The 18,720-nt window shown below is 42.9% G+C and overlaps 1 protein-coding gene across 1 annotated transcript in view; it reads left to right on the top strand.

The window, feature by feature from the left end:
- Positions 1-17,392, top strand: part of CDH1 (cadherin 1) — an 82,944-nt gene extending 65,552 nt beyond the window's left edge. Inside the window, exons 9-16 of the mRNA XM_030298968.1 lie at positions 185-367; positions 1,639-1,883; positions 6,105-6,250; positions 9,185-9,409; positions 9,724-9,954; positions 12,842-12,972; positions 14,549-14,692; positions 15,617-17,392. Of these exons, the coding sequence (XP_030154828.1) occupies positions 185-367; positions 1,639-1,883; positions 6,105-6,250; positions 9,185-9,409; positions 9,724-9,954; positions 12,842-12,972; positions 14,549-14,692; positions 15,617-15,826 (1,515 nt within the window). The 3' untranslated portion in view covers positions 15,827-17,392. The remainder of the gene's footprint in view (positions 1-184; positions 368-1,638; positions 1,884-6,104; positions 6,251-9,184; positions 9,410-9,723; positions 9,955-12,841; positions 12,973-14,548; positions 14,693-15,616) is intronic.
- Positions 17,393-18,720: the final 1,328 nt, after the last annotated feature.

Raw genomic sequence — 18,720 nt, 5'->3', positions numbered from 1 at the left:
TTGAGTAGTATTGGCTGCTCCACCAATAAGAAATAGAGGCTCTACTGATGGAGTGGGCATTTCCTCCGAGATTCTTCTCCTTGAATCTTGGGCTCAGAAAGTACTCCTTTAGCCCTCTAGGCCCTGGCTCATCTATTGGGTCTCAGGATGTCATAAGTGGTCCATTTTCTCCTTTGCTCTGTAGTACCAGGGGCAGGTGCCTGAGAACGAAGCTAATGTCGAAATCACCGTACTCAAAGTGACTGACGCCGATGTCCCAAATACCCCAGCGTGGCAGGCCGTGTACACCATATTGAACAATAAGGATGACCAATTTGTTGTCACCACAGACCCAGTAACCAACGATGGCATTTTGAAAACAGCTAAGGTTTGTATGGTGCCTGGCAAGATGCAGAAACTGACATCTTGGAAACTCCCCTGTCCACTGGTGTCTTCTCAGAAGTAGAAGTAGCATGGCATTGGTGGGGTAAGGGTGGGAGGCTTTCCCAGGATCTGTTGCACCATTTGGGATTTGCAGTGACTATTCCAGCACATGTGAGACTCAGGAAGCTCCTTGAGGTTGAAGAGAAAGAAAATACCATGTGTTTTAAAAGGCTTGCTCCCTTAAACATTTATCTACTCCTCCCCTCCATATCCATTTTGCAAATAAAAGGGAAAATAGTTTACTGGTCTCTGCCATTTTGCTGGATTATTTTAGAAGTGGGACAAATGACTTTTTGAGAAATGTTTTGGAAACCTGAAGACTTAGGAAGTTGGGTGATTTACTTGTTGAGGTTACTCAGAGTTAATGGATCCCTGAATCAGCCCCAAGGCTTTGACTTCCTCTTGAGAGCAGACCATTCTGCATTATTACTTTATGCATTACTTACTACATAATCTTATCTCCCCCTAACCATCCAACGTCAACATTGTCTATGCTACCAACAAAAGAAAGAAGCTAGTAAAATGAGTCCCTACCATACACAAAGTCCTTCATCAAAGTTCCCAGTTTTTTCCTTATGGCAACTCCATGAAGTATTCCTTTTCCTACATATTTAGATGTAGAAACAGATCCAGAAGTTAAGTTGCCTGGATCACACAGCTAGGATATGACCCAGCTGGGCTTTGACCTTGTTGCTGACTGATCTAAACTGCATGTTGACAGTAAACTTAATTGAGGTCATTGAGGTGGACAAGCAGGGTCTTCTGTCCGTCTGCTGTCACATGGATGGCATGTCACATGGGATGTGAACATTCTTACTGGCCTTGAATAATGAATGACTTAATGTGCTAGTGTTTGTTCACTGGGGTTTGCTGTTTGACGTGTCCCGTAGTTTGTTTTTATTCTTCTCCTAGGGTTCTCATCTTGATTATGATTGCATGGTAGTCATTGGGAGCTTTGTAAAACTACGCATGTCTGGGCCCCACCCTCAGAGACTGCTATTTACTGGGTTAGAGTGCAGGCCTCCATTTTCTTCAAAAGTTCTCAAGTTAATTCTTCCTAATTAACTAGATTAGCTAGATTTGAGAACCCCTAGGATATTGCTAACCAAAAGCAATAGTTAAGGACTTAATTTTATTTATTTTTTTAACTAACATAAAATGTATTTTTGAATTTTTTTTTTTTTTTTTTTTTTTTTTTTTTTTTTTGCTCCTTAGGGCTTGGATTTTGAGACCAAGCGACAATACATTCTGTATGTGGCCGTGGAGAATGTGTCCCCGTTTGAGGTTATTCTCTCCACCTCCACAGCCACAGTCACCGTGGACGTGGAGGATGTGAACGAAGCCCCCATCTTTGTGCCTCTCCAAAAGGAAGTGCACATACCTGAAGACTTTGGTGTGGGCCTGGAAATCACATCCTACACTGCTGAGGATCCGGACCAGTTTATGGAACAGAGGATAACGTAAGTGTGAGGATTTTTTAACAGACTTGCAACAATTGAGTATGAGTGTATGTGTGTGTATAAAATACTTTGTTCATAGCATTTTACCATCATCGGTCTGTGCAAGTCCCCCACCCCCCCGCTTTTTTCTAATTCCATTTTACTCTCATTCTCCACACTTTTTCCGTTCCCTCCATAGCCAGCCATTCCCGATTTACTGTTGCTTCCTGTTTGCAAGTTCATGCAGTGTACTAAGAATGTGGTTTTAATTTACATACATGATGTTGTGTTAGAAGTAGCTCAGTATTTCTTCTCCTTTTAAACTTGAAGTCACCCCATAATCTAAATCACACCCACAGATGTTGAAACCACACCTGCCAACCAACTACAACACCCCACAACCATGTATGATAAAGAATGTTCTTAATTTTTTGAGGGCCGGATTTGACTAGGAAAAAACTATGAGAATACAAATCCAAAGAGGACACATGTGTCTTGTTAGTAATACCATGGTTTCCAAGAAGTAACGGGCCTCCGCCAACGCGCCCACTTCCTCTTCTTGGAGAGGTAGGTTCCTACCTGTTAACATGTACTTTAGGGGAAACTGTCACGACACCTGAACTATCTTCTTTTAAAGTTTATTTGGGGCGCCTGGGTGGCGCAGTCGGTTAAGCGTCCGACTTCAGCCAGGTCACGATCTCGCGGTCCATGAGTTCGAGCCCCGCGTCAGGCTCTGGGCTGATGGCTCGGAGCCTGGAGCCTGTTTCCGATTCTGTGTCTCCCTCTCTCTCTGCCCCTCCCCCGTTCATGCTCTGTCTCTCTCTGTCCCAAAAATAAATAAACGTTGAAAAAAAAATTTAAAAAAAATAAAATAAAATAAAGTTTATTTAAGTGATCTCTACCCTCAATCTTGAACTTATGACTCGGAGATCAAGAGTCACATGGTCTTTCAATTGAGCCAGGCAAGTGCCCCAGGCTCTCAACTATTTAGAGAAAAACATACAAATCCAGAATAGCGTCTTGCATAGTAATTGAGTGTGTTCTTGTTTGGTGGGGTGTTTGTGTTTTAGCATCAGTGCTTTTGACTGGTTCAAGTTGAAGTTCAAACAGAGTTTAAGTGTGATTTCGGCCTCAGTGGTTAGTTTGGGAAGTGCTGATTCTGTCCTAAGTGAAAGGGCTCCTGAATACCTTTGGACCACACATGTGCCCTGTATCGGAGGAGCTATATAAAAGGTGCAGGTAGAGATCTTAAAGGCTGCTAGCACTGAGTCATTAGGTCAAGGGTGATGGGGAATTTTTAAATGAAGGAACCAGGCTGATAACACCCAAACCTTCTGATTGTATTTAACATTTACTTAAAAAAAAAAAAAAAGTGGGGCGCCTGGGTGGCGCAGTCGGTTAAGCGTCCGACTTCAGCCAGGTCACGATCTCGCGGTCCGGGAGTTCGAGCCCCGCGTCAGGCTCTGGGCTGATGGCTCAGAGCCTGAAGCCTGCTTCCGATTCTGTGTCTCCCTCTCTCTCTGCCCCTCCCCCGTTCATGCTCTGTCTCTCTCTGTCCCAAAAATAAATAAACGTTGAAAAAAAAAAAATTAAAAAAAAAAATTAAAAAAAAAATAAAAAAAAAAAAAGTAAGGACAATATAACATAATGTACCACTTGATATGTATGATTTAGTAGCATGCACACGTCACTATGGAAATATTTTTTTTTGGAGTAAACCAAAGTTGAGGCAGAACCTAGTTAAGCGTTAGAATCTGATTTTGCAGAAATGCAGAGAATGAAGAAACAAATGCCACAAATCTGGCCAAATGCAGAATGTGGGAACTATATGACAAATGACACTGGAATAAGTGGCAAAAGGGCAGGGAGGACTGCTTTAGATCAAAAGAGTATTAAGAGGCAAATGAACCAATTGTAATATGTAGACTACAACTTGAAGATAGATTCAACACTCCAACTATAAAAGATAAAAGATACCTTTGAGTCAGTTAGAGAAATTTGAGCATGGACGTGACATTAGATGACAGTAAGTAATTATTACTGTTTTTGTTAGATGTGTTGGTGGCATTATGATTATGTTTTGTTTTATTTTTTTCTAATTTCCTTATTTATATGGGGCACCTGGCTGGCTCAGTTGGGTAAGTGGCTGACTTCAGTTCAGGTCATGATCTCATGGTTCATGAGTTAGACTCCTGCATTGGATCTCTCTGCTGTTGGTACAGAACTTGCTTTGGATCCTCTGTCCCCATCCCTTTCTGCCCCTCTCCCACTGGTTCTCTCTCTCTCTCAAAAATAAACATTAAATTAAAAATTTTTTAAAACCTTATCTATATAAGATATATGCTAAGATACTTACAGGAAAAATCTTTTGACATTTGAGATTTGCTTTAAAATAATCTTAATTTCAGGGCACCTGGTTGGCTCAGTCGGTAGAACATATGACTTTTCATCTTGGAGGTCACGAGGTCAAGCCCTATGTGAAGTGTACAGATTACTTAAAATCTTAAAATACTTCAAATGTGTTGAATTTGTACATGTATCCAATGTACTGCTCATAATCCAAGGAGTCCTCTAGGTGGTCCAAACTATTAGGGCTAGTAAGAAGTGTTTTTAATCAAGGTTGAAAACTATAGTGGGAAACCAAAGACCTCTTGTATGGTTTTCGTTGAATGATGAAGCCTTGGACTGTATGGTTTCCAGGCCAGTTGATGCCTTAGCTTGCAGTAGTGTAAGGGTCATTTAAAGCTTCTCTTTGGGCAAGTACGGGGACCAAGTCTGTGTGTAGAGCCCCTTACTCCTGGAACAAAGACCGCTTGCTAAGTTCATGGCTTTGTACTCCTAAGGAAGTGGAGATATGCCTGGAGGTATCCAGAGCTCTTTTATCCTTAGCTTTTTTGCTTCTTTTTCTGAGCCTTGCCATGACCCTAGCAGATAGCTGGGCAGTATATCTCTCTTTTTCATGCCTTTGTTTTCTCTGATTGACTGCTTCTGGTACTCCTAAGTAGGTATAGCTTAACGGATCATTCTGGCATTTTGAATAAAACTTTTCTTTCCCTTTGTAAGGCCAGAAGCAACTTGAGCTTCTCTGGCACCTGCCATGAAAGGCCAGTAGTACAGCGCATCCTCCAGTCACTGTGTCAACACGAGTTTCCAAGTGTTTGTGGTGGGGGTTTTGAGTGGCATATTGCCACCATTTGAGTACTGTACCCTTTGGGGAGCTGGCCTATAAGACTCTGCTTTACCTGTGTGGGTCAGTTGGTTGTGTCCGACTCTTGATTTCAGCTCAGGTCACGATGTCATGGTTTGTGGGATCAAGCCCAGAGCCTGCTTGGGATTCTGTCTCTCCCTTTTTCTCTGCTCCTCCCCTGCACATTCTGCTTCTCCCTCTCAAAATAAATAAATAAACTTAAAAAAAAAAAAAAACCTTAAAGTTCATAGTACTCCTTGCTTCAGGCAAAAATTACCCATAGATACTAAATCTATTGGGTGAAAGTTAGTTGGTGAACAGGATATTGTCACATTTTCTCCCCTCAGACCATAGACTAATGGTCTTTTTTCCCCTTAGGAAAAAAGTACCTTTAATGGGAAGAAATCAGGTGCCCTATCCCTTATCCAAGTGATCAAAGTTAACCAAGAAAAGAACAGATGTCATGTGCCTCCTAATGTCCTCCTGAGAAGGACAGTCACCACTTATCCAGTGCTCTTGCCTCCCTTTCCCTCACATGAATTGAGTTTACTTAGAAGGGAATAATCAGACCAGCCCAGATTGAGGAGCTTTCTCCAAAACAATTGGCCTGCACGTTTCAAAAATACCAGTGTTGAGAAAGAATGGAAAGGCTAAGGAATGTTTCCAAATTCAGGAAACGTGACATCTAAATGTCATGCGTAGATGGATCCTGAATCAGGGCAGGGATGCTCCAGAGGACAGTTTTGGGGAAATCGACAATTTAAATATGTACCATATATTAAATGTTACATTTCCTGAAATTAAAAATCCAATTGTGATTATATAATAGAATGCCTCTGTTCTGAGGGGATAATACGCCGAAGTATTTATGAGTAAGAGAACATGATGGCTGCAACTTCTCCTCAAATGGTTCAACAATGGGTGAATCCAGGTGAAGGGGACGTGGATGGTCACACTTTCCTGTGGATGTGAACGACGAACAAAGAGGAGCCTTAGCCTTCTTAACTATGTGCCGTTCACTCTTGTATTGTAAGCCAGAGCTTGTGCCTTTTCAGGTATCGGATTTGGAGGGATGCTGCCAACTGGCTGAGGATTGATCCAGACACTGGTGCCATTTTCACTCGGGCTGAATTAGACAGAGAGGACTTTGAGCATGTGAAGAACAGCACGTACACGGCCCTCATTATCGCCACCGACAACGGTAAGGATGTTCTTAGGGTTTGGCCTTGGCCGCCTCACCCTCCCGGCTCGTTTGCTTCTTTGCCCCCCACCTTTCTTTTAGAGGCAAGAGTTCATTCTTCCTCTTTTATCCTTAAACAAAAAACATACGATTTTCAAGGGTACAAATAATTTAGGTCAAGTAGAAGTGCTTTTAACCATTTCCTCTTTATAACTGAACCCATTCCTTCCCCACAGGAGCCAGACTGCCTGGGTCTAGAGCCTAGGACATAATACCTATGTGACTTTGGACTTACAAGCTTATTTCTATGTCCCTCAGTTCCTCTATCTGACGAAATGATAATACCCCATCTAGATTTTTAATGAATTCATTTATGTAAACATGCCTAGAAGAGTGTCTGCTACATAGTACTACTCTATAAGGACTATCATTATTTTTATCATCATCATTATTAGTGAAATGTGACTCCCTCCGGGCTGTTTCTGTGTGTTTGAATTCATTTTTCTGCTTATGAATTATAGTTTATTATAAAGCCACTATCTAGTTTATAGCCTGGTTTTATTGTAAAAACCATTATTTTATACATGTTGATTTCTATTAAATTTTTCATTTACTTGATATGTAATTTATTATTATTTACAATATGTCTTTAAGACACAGATTTACTTTGGCACTTTATAGACTTACCTATTGGTAATAAAGAAATGTTACCTAGGGCTGCCTGGGTAGCTCAGTATGTTAAGCATCCAACTCTTGATTTCGGCTCAGGTCATGATCTCATGGTTCGTGAGTTTGAGCCCCACAATGAGCTCTGCCCTGACAATGTGGACCCTGCTTGGGATATTCTCTCTCTCTCTCCCTCTCCCTCTCTCTCCCTCTGCCCCTCTCCTGTACATGCATGCTCTCACTCGCTCTCTCTGTCTCAAAAATAAATTTAAAAAATTAAAAAATAATAAACTGTTACCTGGATCTAGCATAATTTAATTATTCACACATTAAAGAACACTGGGATGGTTTCTACTTGGTCATCATTTCCAAGACTTTCATATGTAAACATCCTTGTACATGCCTCTATGTGCAAGTATTTCCCCTGGCTAGATATTTAGAAATAGAATTATTGTTAGAACCTACTCACTTCCTGACATTGTGAATGAGTCTCTTTCCCTCACTAACTTACCAGCTTTCTGAAGTAGTTGACAATCTAGAAAACACAGCAAAGCGAGTAAGGCCATGATGGGGCTGGGCGGATGGCTGTTGAATGATGCAGCCTCCATCACATTGTGAATGTGCTGGCGAAAGATAAACCTGTTAGAATTTAAAGCCTGTCCCTGGAGCTGTCATTTGGGAGTGAGTGAGGAAGACAAGTTAGACCTTGACTGGGTCCCATTTGCAGACTGAAGCAGACTCCAGCCTCTGAGCTGTCAGCACAGAGCCCGACGTGGAGCTGGAACCCACAAACCGAGAAATCATGACCTAAGCTAGAGTCAGACGCTTAACTGACTGAGCCACCCAGGCGGCCCATGTGTATTTATTTTTGAGAGAGAGAGAGAGAGAGAGAGAGAGAGAGAGAGAGCGAGCGTGCACAAGCTGGGGAGGGACAGAGAGGGGGGGACAGAGGATCTGAAGTGAGCTCTGCACTGACAACAGAGAGCCCGAAGCGGGGCTTGAACTCATGAACCGTGAGATCATGACCTGAGCCAAAGTTGGATACTTAACCAACTGAGCCACCCAGGTGCCCCTAATTAGAAAAAATTTTAAATGGCCCCTGCTGGGTTTTTGGTTTTTTTTTTTCCTCTCCCATAAGGTAAAAGGATTCATCCATGGATGAATGCATAAATAAAATATGGTATATGTATATAATGGAATATTAAAACATGGATAAATCTTGGGGGCATTATGCTAAGTAAAAGCCATGTCACAAAAAGATAAATACTGTATAGTTTCACTTAAGGTGTGAAAGTGGTCAAATTCATAGAAACAAAGTACAATGGTGGTAAGGGGCGGGGAGGGGGCTGGGGAGAGAAGGAAAGCAGGGAGTTTAATGGTTACAGAGTTTCAGTCTTGCAAGATGACACTGTTCTGGAGATCAATGTGAATATACTTATACTGTTGAGCCTAAAATGTAAAATGAACTTTAAAATGGTTAACATGGTAAATTTTATGCTATGTGGGGTTTTTTTCAAAGCCATCATTTTTTTAAGGGTAAAAAGAAAAAATAATCACCACATTCTTGCCACCCAAGCATGATTATAGGTTTGAGATAATAGTCCTGTGCATTTTTTTTCTATAGTAAACTAATATTGGGGCACCTAAGTGGCTCACTTGGTTAAGTGCCCAACTCTTGATCTCAGCTCAGGGTTGTGAGTTGGAGCCCCACGTTGGGCTCCATGGTGGGCATGGAACCTACTTAAGAAAAAAAAAAAAACCCACACTAATATTAATGATGATGCTTGAGTGTCTACTCTTTCTACCATTTTATGCTAGATGCTAGCATAAAATGGTAGAATACGTATGTCAGAATGTAAAAGAAATGCACACAGAAGTGTCCAAGTCTTTTTTTCCCCAAGTCTACTTTGAAAATCAACTTGCAACTTGTAGCCATTTCAAAAGCTCAACCCTTTGATAATGACCTTAAAGCCAGAGAAGTTCGGCAAGGGAGAACTGGTAGGGGGACAAAGAGGAATTCTTGGAGTGGTTCAAGTTTAATGGATGCATAAAGGTACGTGCAAAAGAGTAGGGAGCCTGTCCTTGGTGTGAGGAATAACTTGAGTAATTGTTGTTAAAGTGGGGAATAGCGTGTTGGAGAGCTGCCTGACCAGAAGTGAAGATGCCCTGAGATGGGGAGGGTGGGGCCTGGTGATGAATCTCTGAAGAGCCAAGCCAGGACTGGGATTTGGTCTGATTCGAGGCAGTAGAGCTTCATGAATGTGGTATTTCCTACATATTTTCTCTTAGGTTCTCCACTTGCTACTGGAACGGGAACCCTTCTCCTGATCCTCTCTGATGTGAATGACAATGGCCCCGTACCAGAACCTCGAAGTATGGATTTCTGCCAGAAAAATCCACAGCCTCATATCATCAACATCTTTGATCCAGATCTTCCCCCCAACACATCTCCCTTCACAGCAGAACTAACGCACGGGGCAAGTGTCAACTGGACCATTGACTACAGTGACCAAGGTGGGAACTGGAGTCTTACTCTGACCCCATGCTTTTCCCTGCTCCTGCCCCCCACCCACTTCTGAAAGTCCCTTCTCAGCTTCTCAGATGTCACCTCTTTTGTCTGACGCTTGTTTATTTGCCCCATCTGCATTTGAGGCATTCCCCCAAAGGTCCCTTTCCTTTCCTGGTATCTGACTCTGTAACATACTGCACAGTGATCTTCCACCCAAGCAGCTCCATTTTCTTTACCCTAATAATTCTAGAATGAGGTCGTTTTGTTTGTTTGTTCTTTTTCTCCTGGTCCCATCATTTATTTTTGTTGCTTCCTCCAGCCCGTGAATCTCTAATTTTGAAGCCAAAGAAAACCTTAGAGTTGGGCGACTACAAGATAAATCTCAAACTCGTGGATAACCAGAACAAGGACCAGGTGACCACCCTAGATGTGTACGTTTGTGACTGCGAAGGGGTCGTCAACAACTGCAAGAGGACCATGCCTTACGCTGAAGCGGGGTTGCAAGTTCCTGCCATTCTGGGCATTCTCGGAGGAATCCTCGCCTTACTAAGTAAGTATGCCTGGCAAGCGTTTCAGTCTTTGGCTTCTAAACTGGGGGAGGTTTATCTGTTACTGAGCATTTTAAAGTTGAGTTCTCCAGGACTGGAAGGGAGCACTGTTCCGTTAAATCAACAGGAGCCCAGTCCGTCTATTTTGTTGTTCTTTGAATCCTTCAGGGCAGTGCATACAAATCGCCTGCATGAGAATTCTGATCTGGGGTGGGACCTCACATTCCACCTTTGTCACCAGCTCCCAGGGGATGCAAATGTTGGAGGTTCTTAGAGCAACCCGGAGCAGCAAGTCTTTAGGGTACTATTCTCATCGGCATGGTCAGAGCTACCAGCTCACCACCCCCACCTTCCGTCCTGGAGAAGAGATGAGAGAGGAAGTGGAAGGCACATATCTGGAAAGTGCACCTTCACTCCCATTCCAATAGCTCAAACACAGCCACACTTAGAATGTCCCACCCTAACTGAGTGGCCATGTGCCCATTTAACACTTGGCAGAGAGTGGGGGTGGAGTGTAGGGTGAATAGTGAGTATCAATGACTATCAGGACAGAGTGGGGGAAAGACCGTGTATAATTAGGGGCTGAAAAGGGCGGTCCAGGTCATGAATGCCTTTGCATTCAGTAGAGGAGGCTGTTAATTGAGCCTCAAGGAAGGTTTGGTGGAAGATGTAGGATGGTTGGGACAGGGACTGGTGGCATCCAGATGGACAGAGGGGCATCCGTGACGGTTCCCACACTAGTGAAGGCACAGAGAGGAAGGGGAGGCAGGGAGGAGACCAACGTGGCTGGAGTAGAAGAAAGTTCTTAGAGGGAGCAGTGGGGCCACCTCTGGGGTTTCAAGTTGACTCAGCACAGGTGTTCTTTCCCCTGCCGCTTGCTGCTTCAACAGATTCATTTGCTCCTGCCCTTTGCTGCTTGTGTCGTCTCCAAACTCAGAAGGAAGGAGAGTGTTGTTTAGAATTCAGTGAGCTTTCTGGACTTGTGTTCCTCAGAATTCACATGGCTTTATTGCCACCGTGGGATGAGGTTAAATCACCTTCCTGTGTCATCAGCACAGGCGTGACAGTACAAGCCCTGCCTGCCCACTTACTTCCCACTCCAATTACATTTGAACGGGCCAGTCTGCTCTGGGGACAGCAGTTACAAACTAGTACTTTCATTCTGAGGAAAATGTTCAAGACTGCAGTTTACCCTTAAAATACCAATTTTTTAGTAATAGCCTTACCTCAATTTGTTTGGGGCATATTTTATTAGACACAGAGGCCAAGGACAACATGGCAGAAAGCTTAAATGTGGAACAACATTGAAAGCAGAAGCAGTGCCAGGATCCACACTTCTAGCTTCTTGTTCCTTGTGGGCAAGCATAGAACTTAGCCTTCTAAAGGTGATTCTATAAAGATGCCGGGACATGTGGATGTTCATGTAATCCCTCAATATTTGATTGCTTGCTTTGTGCCAGGCTTTTTGAGGATCCCACTGGGATTACTGAGGTTTTGGTACAGTGTATGGGGTGGTACTTCCTGAAGCAGTAAAAATATGTAGTTACTTTTCTAAAGGTATAACATTTGAGTAACGTTTGATCAGTAACATCTTCTTGGAGATGATAACCTGCTCCTTGCTTTTACTTGCTCTACGCTCCAGGTGGATGGTGACTGTTGGCATCTTATATGGTCTTCAGGGCCGTGTCCTCGGTGCCAAGGCAGGTCTAGGCCGACCCAGCAAGTGCTCACTGTTCCTGTTTATGGATTGTGATCAAGGAAGTTTGCTTATCTGAATAAAGTCTTGGAAACTTGCTGATTTCAGAAACAATAGGGAGTTTGGGTACTTCTAAGAAATCTTTTCCCCAAGTCTCTGCAACCTCCTGTTTCAGTCCAATAATACTGTTTCAGTAGGATGTCCTTGCCCTCCTCCCTCCCCCTGTAGGGTGTCCTTTAGAGGTACTTGGGCACAAGCATCTATGAAGAAAACACATTGAATCATAATTTTTTCATTCACAATAAGTAGTTTAAAAGTTTTTAACAGCTGTTAATCATATATACCCTAGAAACATCCCATGATCAGATGAAAACTTTGGAAATTAAACAGATCGTAGAGCTTGCCCACATGATTTTTATCTTAAGATAAGGGAATATACCAGCCGATTTTATGGTCTGTGTCCCATTCCTCTGAACTGATTAAAAATAATGTGCACCTGTCAATCACATTTAGGGTGACTCAGCCCTGTTCACAAACCTCTAATGGTTCCAACTCAGAATCAAAGCCAAAGTCCTTCTAGCAGTTGACATATCCCTGCCACCCCTCTGTTTGCTTCTTTCCCCCTCACTCACCCTGCTGTGGCCATGCTGACTTCACTTTTCTTAATCATGCCAATCATGCTTCTGCCTCAGGTCCATTGTCCTTACCACCATTTCCTCTGCCTGGAGCATTTTAACTCAGATTCTGAGAAATGACTGACTGGTTTAATAAGTCCAGTTAGGGGCGCCTGGGTGGCTCAGTCAGTTAAGCATCCTATTTCGTCTCGGGTCATAATCTCCCAGTTTGTGAGTTTGAGCCCTGAGTCTAGCTCTGTGCTGACAACTCAGAGCCTGGGGCCTGCTTCGGATTCTGTGTCTCCTCCTCTTTCTGCCCCTCCCCCACTCATGCTCTGTCTCTACCAAAATTAAATAAACATTAAAAAAGATAAATAGTCCAGTTGAAGACACGCTTGAATTCCCATGTAATTGTCCACTATGTTATACTGTATACGTTAACTTCAGGTATGTGAGCATCGCCATGTGGGTTGTCTGACAGCCATCTGTCTGGTAGGCGAGGCAGTGATGCTGTGTGATAGCTGCTTTTTATGGCCTTCCTGACCTGTGGCTCTCCTTGTTCTCTCTTCCCCACACCAGTCCTGATTCTGCTGCTTTTGCTGTTTGTTCGGAGGAGAGGGGTGGTCAAAGAGCCCTTACTACCCCCAGAAGATGACACCAGGGACAATGTTTATTACTATGATGAAGAAGGAGGTGGAGAAGAGGATCAGGTACCTTTTTAAAACTGTGGCAAAAAGCTATGTGGTGATCTCTGTTTGGAAGAAGCAATGATTAGGAGAAGGTAGGCATTTAAAATACCGTTGTTCTGTTCAGCGCCCAGATGAATGGACAGATGCAAAGGGCAGTTAAATAACTTGCCCAAAGTCACACAGGTAGGAAGCAGTCAAACCAAGTAGTCTGACTCAAGCCTGTTCTCCTCATGGCTGTTCTCAGGACATGAACTTCAAATTATTTAGACATAAAGCACTTAATCTGTTGTGATATTTAGTCCCTTGAGTTTATAGGTATGCTAAACTTTTGCTTTTCTTTTTGTAGATGTTAAATCTTCAGGCCTTCTTTATTTTCCCTGATTTTGGAGATGATCTTACCTTGCCCCGGAGTTTTTTTGTTTTGTTTTGTTTTTGTTTTTTAAAGTAACCTTAATGCCCAACCTGAAGCTCAAACTCAGGGACCCGAGATCAAGAGTCGCATGCTCTACTGACTGAGCCAGCCGGGCACCTTTCTGGAGAGTTTTTGAAAGTGTATTCTATCTAGAAAGGGAACCTTGGGCCCCATCTCGGAGTTCTGCTTTTGAGTCCCGCCATGCATGAGCACATTTGCTGAGCGATGTGGTCTGGAAGAATAGCCTGTTTTGCACAACATATTAAGGGGTACAGAGAAATGTCCTTCAGGCATTTGTGGGACACCTGTTGGCCTCAGCTACTGTCTTAGTCTGTGTGGACTTCTATAACAAGATACCACAGACATTGCTTAAAAGCCACAGAAATTCATCTCTCACAGTTCTGGAGGCTGGGTTGTTTAAAATCAAGGCACCAGCAGATGTGGTGTTTGGTGGTGGCTTGCTTCCTCCTTCATAATCAGCCATAATGTACTCGCACGGCAGAAAGGAATCTCCAGGGTGTCTTTTATTAGGGCACCGGTCCTCTTCCCGACGGCTCCATCTACCCTCCTGACGTAATCACTTCCCAAAAGTCCCACCTTCAAATACCACCACCTTGAGCATTAGGTTTCAATGTATGAATTTTGTGAAGGACACAGGTATTGAGTATATATGGCAGCTAGGCTCACAAGAATCTGTGGATCGGCTAGGACTTAGTTAATAAGGTATAACAGCCTACATCCTTACCACAGGTGCTCCTCATGATCATTTGATGTCTTTCCTTTTTTTTTTTTTTTTTTTTTAATGTTTATTTTTGAGAAAGAGACAGTGTGAGTGGGGTAGGAGCAGAGAGAGAGGGAGGCACAGAATTCGAAGCAGGCTCCAGGCTCTGAGCTGTCAGCACAGAGCCTGATGTGAGACTTGAACTCACAAACCATTGAGATCATGACCTGAGCTGAAGTCGGACGCTCAACCGACTGAGCCACCCAGGCACCCCTGATGTCTTTCCTTCTAGGGCTATTGTGAAAACTCTTAGGTTGAAAATTGCCATTTTAGTTTACACTGGCAAATGCTTGCAACTATTGACAGGGTATTTTCTGATACCAGAATCTATAATCCAAATATATCCCCTTATTTGTGACTGTTTCTTTTTACTCTGGGGTCTATTTTTACCTTTTTCTCCAAAGGACTTTGACTTGAGCCAGTTGCACAGGGGCCTGGATGCTCGGCCTGAAGTGACTCGCAATGATGTGGCACCAACCCTCCTGAGCATGCCCCAGTACCGGCCCCGCCCTGCCAATCCTGATGAAATTGGAAACTTTATTGATGAAGTAAGTTAGCAAAATCAAAAGCCATGGTGCCATTCATCTCTAAACTCAGGAACAGTTGTGTTGAAAGTCAGGAAAAAGTCTTTAGATTCTTTGCTTTATGTTTTCTCCTTGTCTGATCCCTGACTGCTATTTTTTATTTGTGTCTCATCTGAATTTCAGAACTTAGAGCACTTCAAATCGTTCCTAGTGAATTTGCAAAGTCCATATGGCAAAACCAAGAATGACTTGAAAGGATTTAGTAAAAGTAGACATGAAGCTAAAGGAATTCAAAGTAGATCCAGTTTGGGTTCACTAATGAGTCTTTTTGCCCCTGCCTCCCATTCCTGGTTGGGATGTGATATTAAATGTGTATCATAAGTCTACCTAAGGGCCAGAAAAATAGCATCCCTTTGTATATGTCAGAAATGCATTCAGCTTTAAATTCCAGGAGCTGAAACAGATATAACAGAGGGTACCTTGTTTTTGTGCTTGTTGCCTCATGAGCACAAGATGGCTGCCACACTTCCAGGCCTTGGGTCTGTGTTCCAGTCAAGAAGAAGTAGGGAGGGTAGGGTAGAAGCCAAAAATTTTCATTCAAGCAAACTGTTACTGCCAAGTAGGGAGTTTATTCTATATGTTACAATATGACTGTTTTCAGCCTCTGTCCATCCTGACGGGCTTGTTTGTCTCCTGCCTACACATAACTTATCATTAGTATAGAGGAAAAGATTCTGCAATTTACCTGTAATGTTCTCTTTTCATGAAATATATATTAGATTTGTCTTCCTTGGCTGTTTGTATAAATTTACCTTATTGGTGTCATAGGATGGTTGCATGGTCATGTGTGACTTGTTGCTTGAGGCACCTAGAGGAGGCATCTTGCCTCAGATGACCGGTGTGCGATTCCTTGCATTGAAAGATCCTTTCGTCCTCCTTCTTCTTTAGAACCTGAAGGCAGCAGACAGTGACCCCACTGCTCCTCCTTACGACTCTCTGCTTGTGTTTGACTATGAAGGAAGCGGTTCTGAAGCTGCTAGTCTGAGCTCCTTAAACTCCTCGGAATCAGACCGAGATCAGGACTATGACTACCTGAATGAATGGGGCAATCGCTTCAAGAAGCTGGCAGACATGTACGGAGGTGGTGAGGATGACTAGGGGACTCGAGACAAATGGGGAAGGAGATGGGCCCCTACATCGTGTGATAGAAAATGCAGGGCTCATGGTTTCTCAGTTCCCTTCACTTGAGATGACTTTCTGGGGAAGAGAGACTGCTCGGTGATGCAGTTAGGATAGTTGGGATTTCCACTTTATAGATCTAATCTGTGTGTGTTCGAATGATTTCGCCCTAATTTTTGAATCTTTTTTTCTTTCCTCACTCTTTAAGTGGTGATGCTGTCCCAAAGACCCCCATATGTTAATACTTCAGAACAATAGCTTCAGCCTCAAAAGGTTCTGCTAGCAACTTGCAGATTTCCTTAAGGGTTTTCGTCTCATTTTTTAAGGGAAGGGAGGGGTCAACTGCCCTATTATTTTGTGCGTGTATGTATGTATGTGTGTGTGTGTAATTATTTTTAATTTGTGTACTTTTTTCCTCCTATCACTGCACAGTGCCCCTTGTTCTACTATCCACTCTTACTCCTTCTGAACCTACATTGCCCCAGACAGGGGTTCTCTGATGCAGAAATTTGGGGGCCCTTTCAGGATAAGTGTGGTCTTAGTCTGGCCATAGTGTGACTGGGTATTATTTACTCTTAAGACCTTTAATCTTCTGAGTATATAACTTGAAATAGGTATCCATCCACTTACTTGTTGTGCATAAGAATGTTTGTTATGTGTATGTCATTACTGGGGTGATCTGGTTCTAAACAGGAAGCCTTGACCAGAAAGGGTGGTGAGTTTTCAGGTGCCACTCCACATCTAATGTTCATCTAACACTCAAACAAGAGAGTGATCTATTCCAACACTTACGGTAGTGCCTCGAGTGCTGCAGCCAAAGACAGAAGGTGTTTGTCCCAGCGGAGAGCAACATGAAAAATGGGTTTGAAGGTGGCAGGAGACAAGTTGTTGAGCCTGGCAATTTAGGAAACTGAGGCTGAGGATGGTTGAGGTGGCTCTGCCTCTAGTCCTGAAAAAGAATGGAAGAATCTTAACATGTGACTCCAATCAGGATCCTGCTACCAGAGTTTCTTCCTGACAGCCCAGAACCCCCCAAGTGCCTGCTGTTGTTGATGTCCACAGGATATGCTGGCTGATCTGGAAACATCTGCCCCAAATTCCAAGCATGCATAGAAAACAATATCAGGAAATCCAATTTATTTTCCTTAGGAGCAGGAAGAAAATACGGCCCTAAAATGTGTTAGTAAGGGGAGTGTGGGGAGAACTCTGATTTGGATCTTCTTTTAGTTGAAATGTGAACTTCAAGAACCTTTTGACAACCATGGAAAATAATCTTATCTAAATTGCTTTACTGTCTGTCAGGTGTTTTTTGAAGAAAAAAAATCATCCCTGCAATCACATCTTGGAATTGTCTTGATTTTTCAACAATTTAAACTCGAATGTAGTCCTGTATAGAGAATGTCACTATAGTTTTGAGTATATATGTGTGTGGGTGTTGATAATTTTGTATTTTCTTTGGGAGTGGAAAAGGAAAACTATTCAAGCCGAGAGAATTCTTAAATATTCATTTTTATAAATTTTATTAAAGAATTTTGTTAAACATTGTCAGACACATGTTTTATTTGGTTAGCCACAATTCCATGCAAGACCAGTGGTACTTGGGCTTACTCAAAACATGGAGAAGGAAGCTTCATGTTGAAATGACTCCTCCAGAACTTTGTGTCCTTCTATTGCGGGCAGAGTGTGGGAAACTGCATTTACAAATTCACTTTACTTGAAAACTATCCATATGGTATGTGGAGAAGCCATTAACATTCTCTTCTTTTTTTTTTTTTTATTTATTTTTTATTTTTTTTAAATTTTTTTTTTCAACGTTTATTTATTTTTGGGACAGAGAGAGACAGAGCATGAATGGGGGAGGGGCAGAGAGAGAGGGAGACACAGAGTCGGAAACAGGCTCCAGGCTCTGAGCCATCAGCACAGAGCCTGACGCGGGGCTCGAACTCACGGACCGCGAGATCGTGACCCGGCTGAAGTCGGACGCTTAACCGACTGCGCCACCCAGGCGCCCCAACATTCTCTTCTTAATGGAAAAACTACTGTGGGCATTGCTGAGGGCTAGTAGAGCTTCAGACAAATTCAGTCAGTCAGCAAAAAGTTTGTGTAGTCCAGTGGTTCACCACTGGGGGAGAGTATGGCTCCCTCTCCCGGAGGACTTTGTGCAATTTCTGGAGATACTTTGATTGTGATGACATCAAGTCAAGCCCAAGGATGCTGCTGATCATCCAGCAATGCACAGGACAGCCATGTGCAACAAAGAATCATCAGGTTCAAAATGTCAGTAGTGCTGCTGTTGAGACACCCTCTTACAGTTCTGTCACTTTCCTCTGCTGGAGTGTAGGACTTGAGATAGATATATAAATTTTTTTCAGTGGTGGTCAAATATATGTACAGATCTTGACTTATGTGGTTATATCCCAGTAAACCATCATAAGTTGAGAATATGTCAAAAGTGCATTTAATTTGCCTAAGGCACCAGACATGAGATCGTAACCCACTTTAAATGTGCTCAGAATACTTAACATTAGCCTATAGTTTAGTAAAATCATCTCACACAAAACCTGTTTTATTTATTTTTTTAATATTTATTTTGAGAGAGGGGCGCCTGGGTGACTCCGTGGGTTAGGCGTCTGACTTCGGCTCGAGTCATGATCTCACGGTTTGTGAGTTCGAGCCCCGCGTCAGGCTCTGTGCTCAGAGCCTGGAGCCTGCTTCGGATTCTGTGTCTCCTTCTCTCTCTGCCCCTCCCCAACTTGTGCTCTGTCTATGTCTCTCAAAAAATAAATAAACGTAAAAAAAAATTAATATTTATTTTGAAAGTACATCATGAATGAGGGAGGGGCAGAGAGAGAGAGAGAGAGAGAGAGAGAGAG

Source organism: Lynx canadensis, chromosome E2, assembly GCF_007474595.2.
Source record: "Lynx canadensis isolate LIC74 chromosome E2, mLynCan4.pri.v2, whole genome shotgun sequence".
Lineage (NCBI taxonomy): Eukaryota > Metazoa > Chordata > Mammalia > Carnivora > Felidae > Lynx > Lynx canadensis.
Note: the sequence above shows the minus strand (reverse complement) of the source record. Positions and strands in the feature narration are given on the sequence as shown.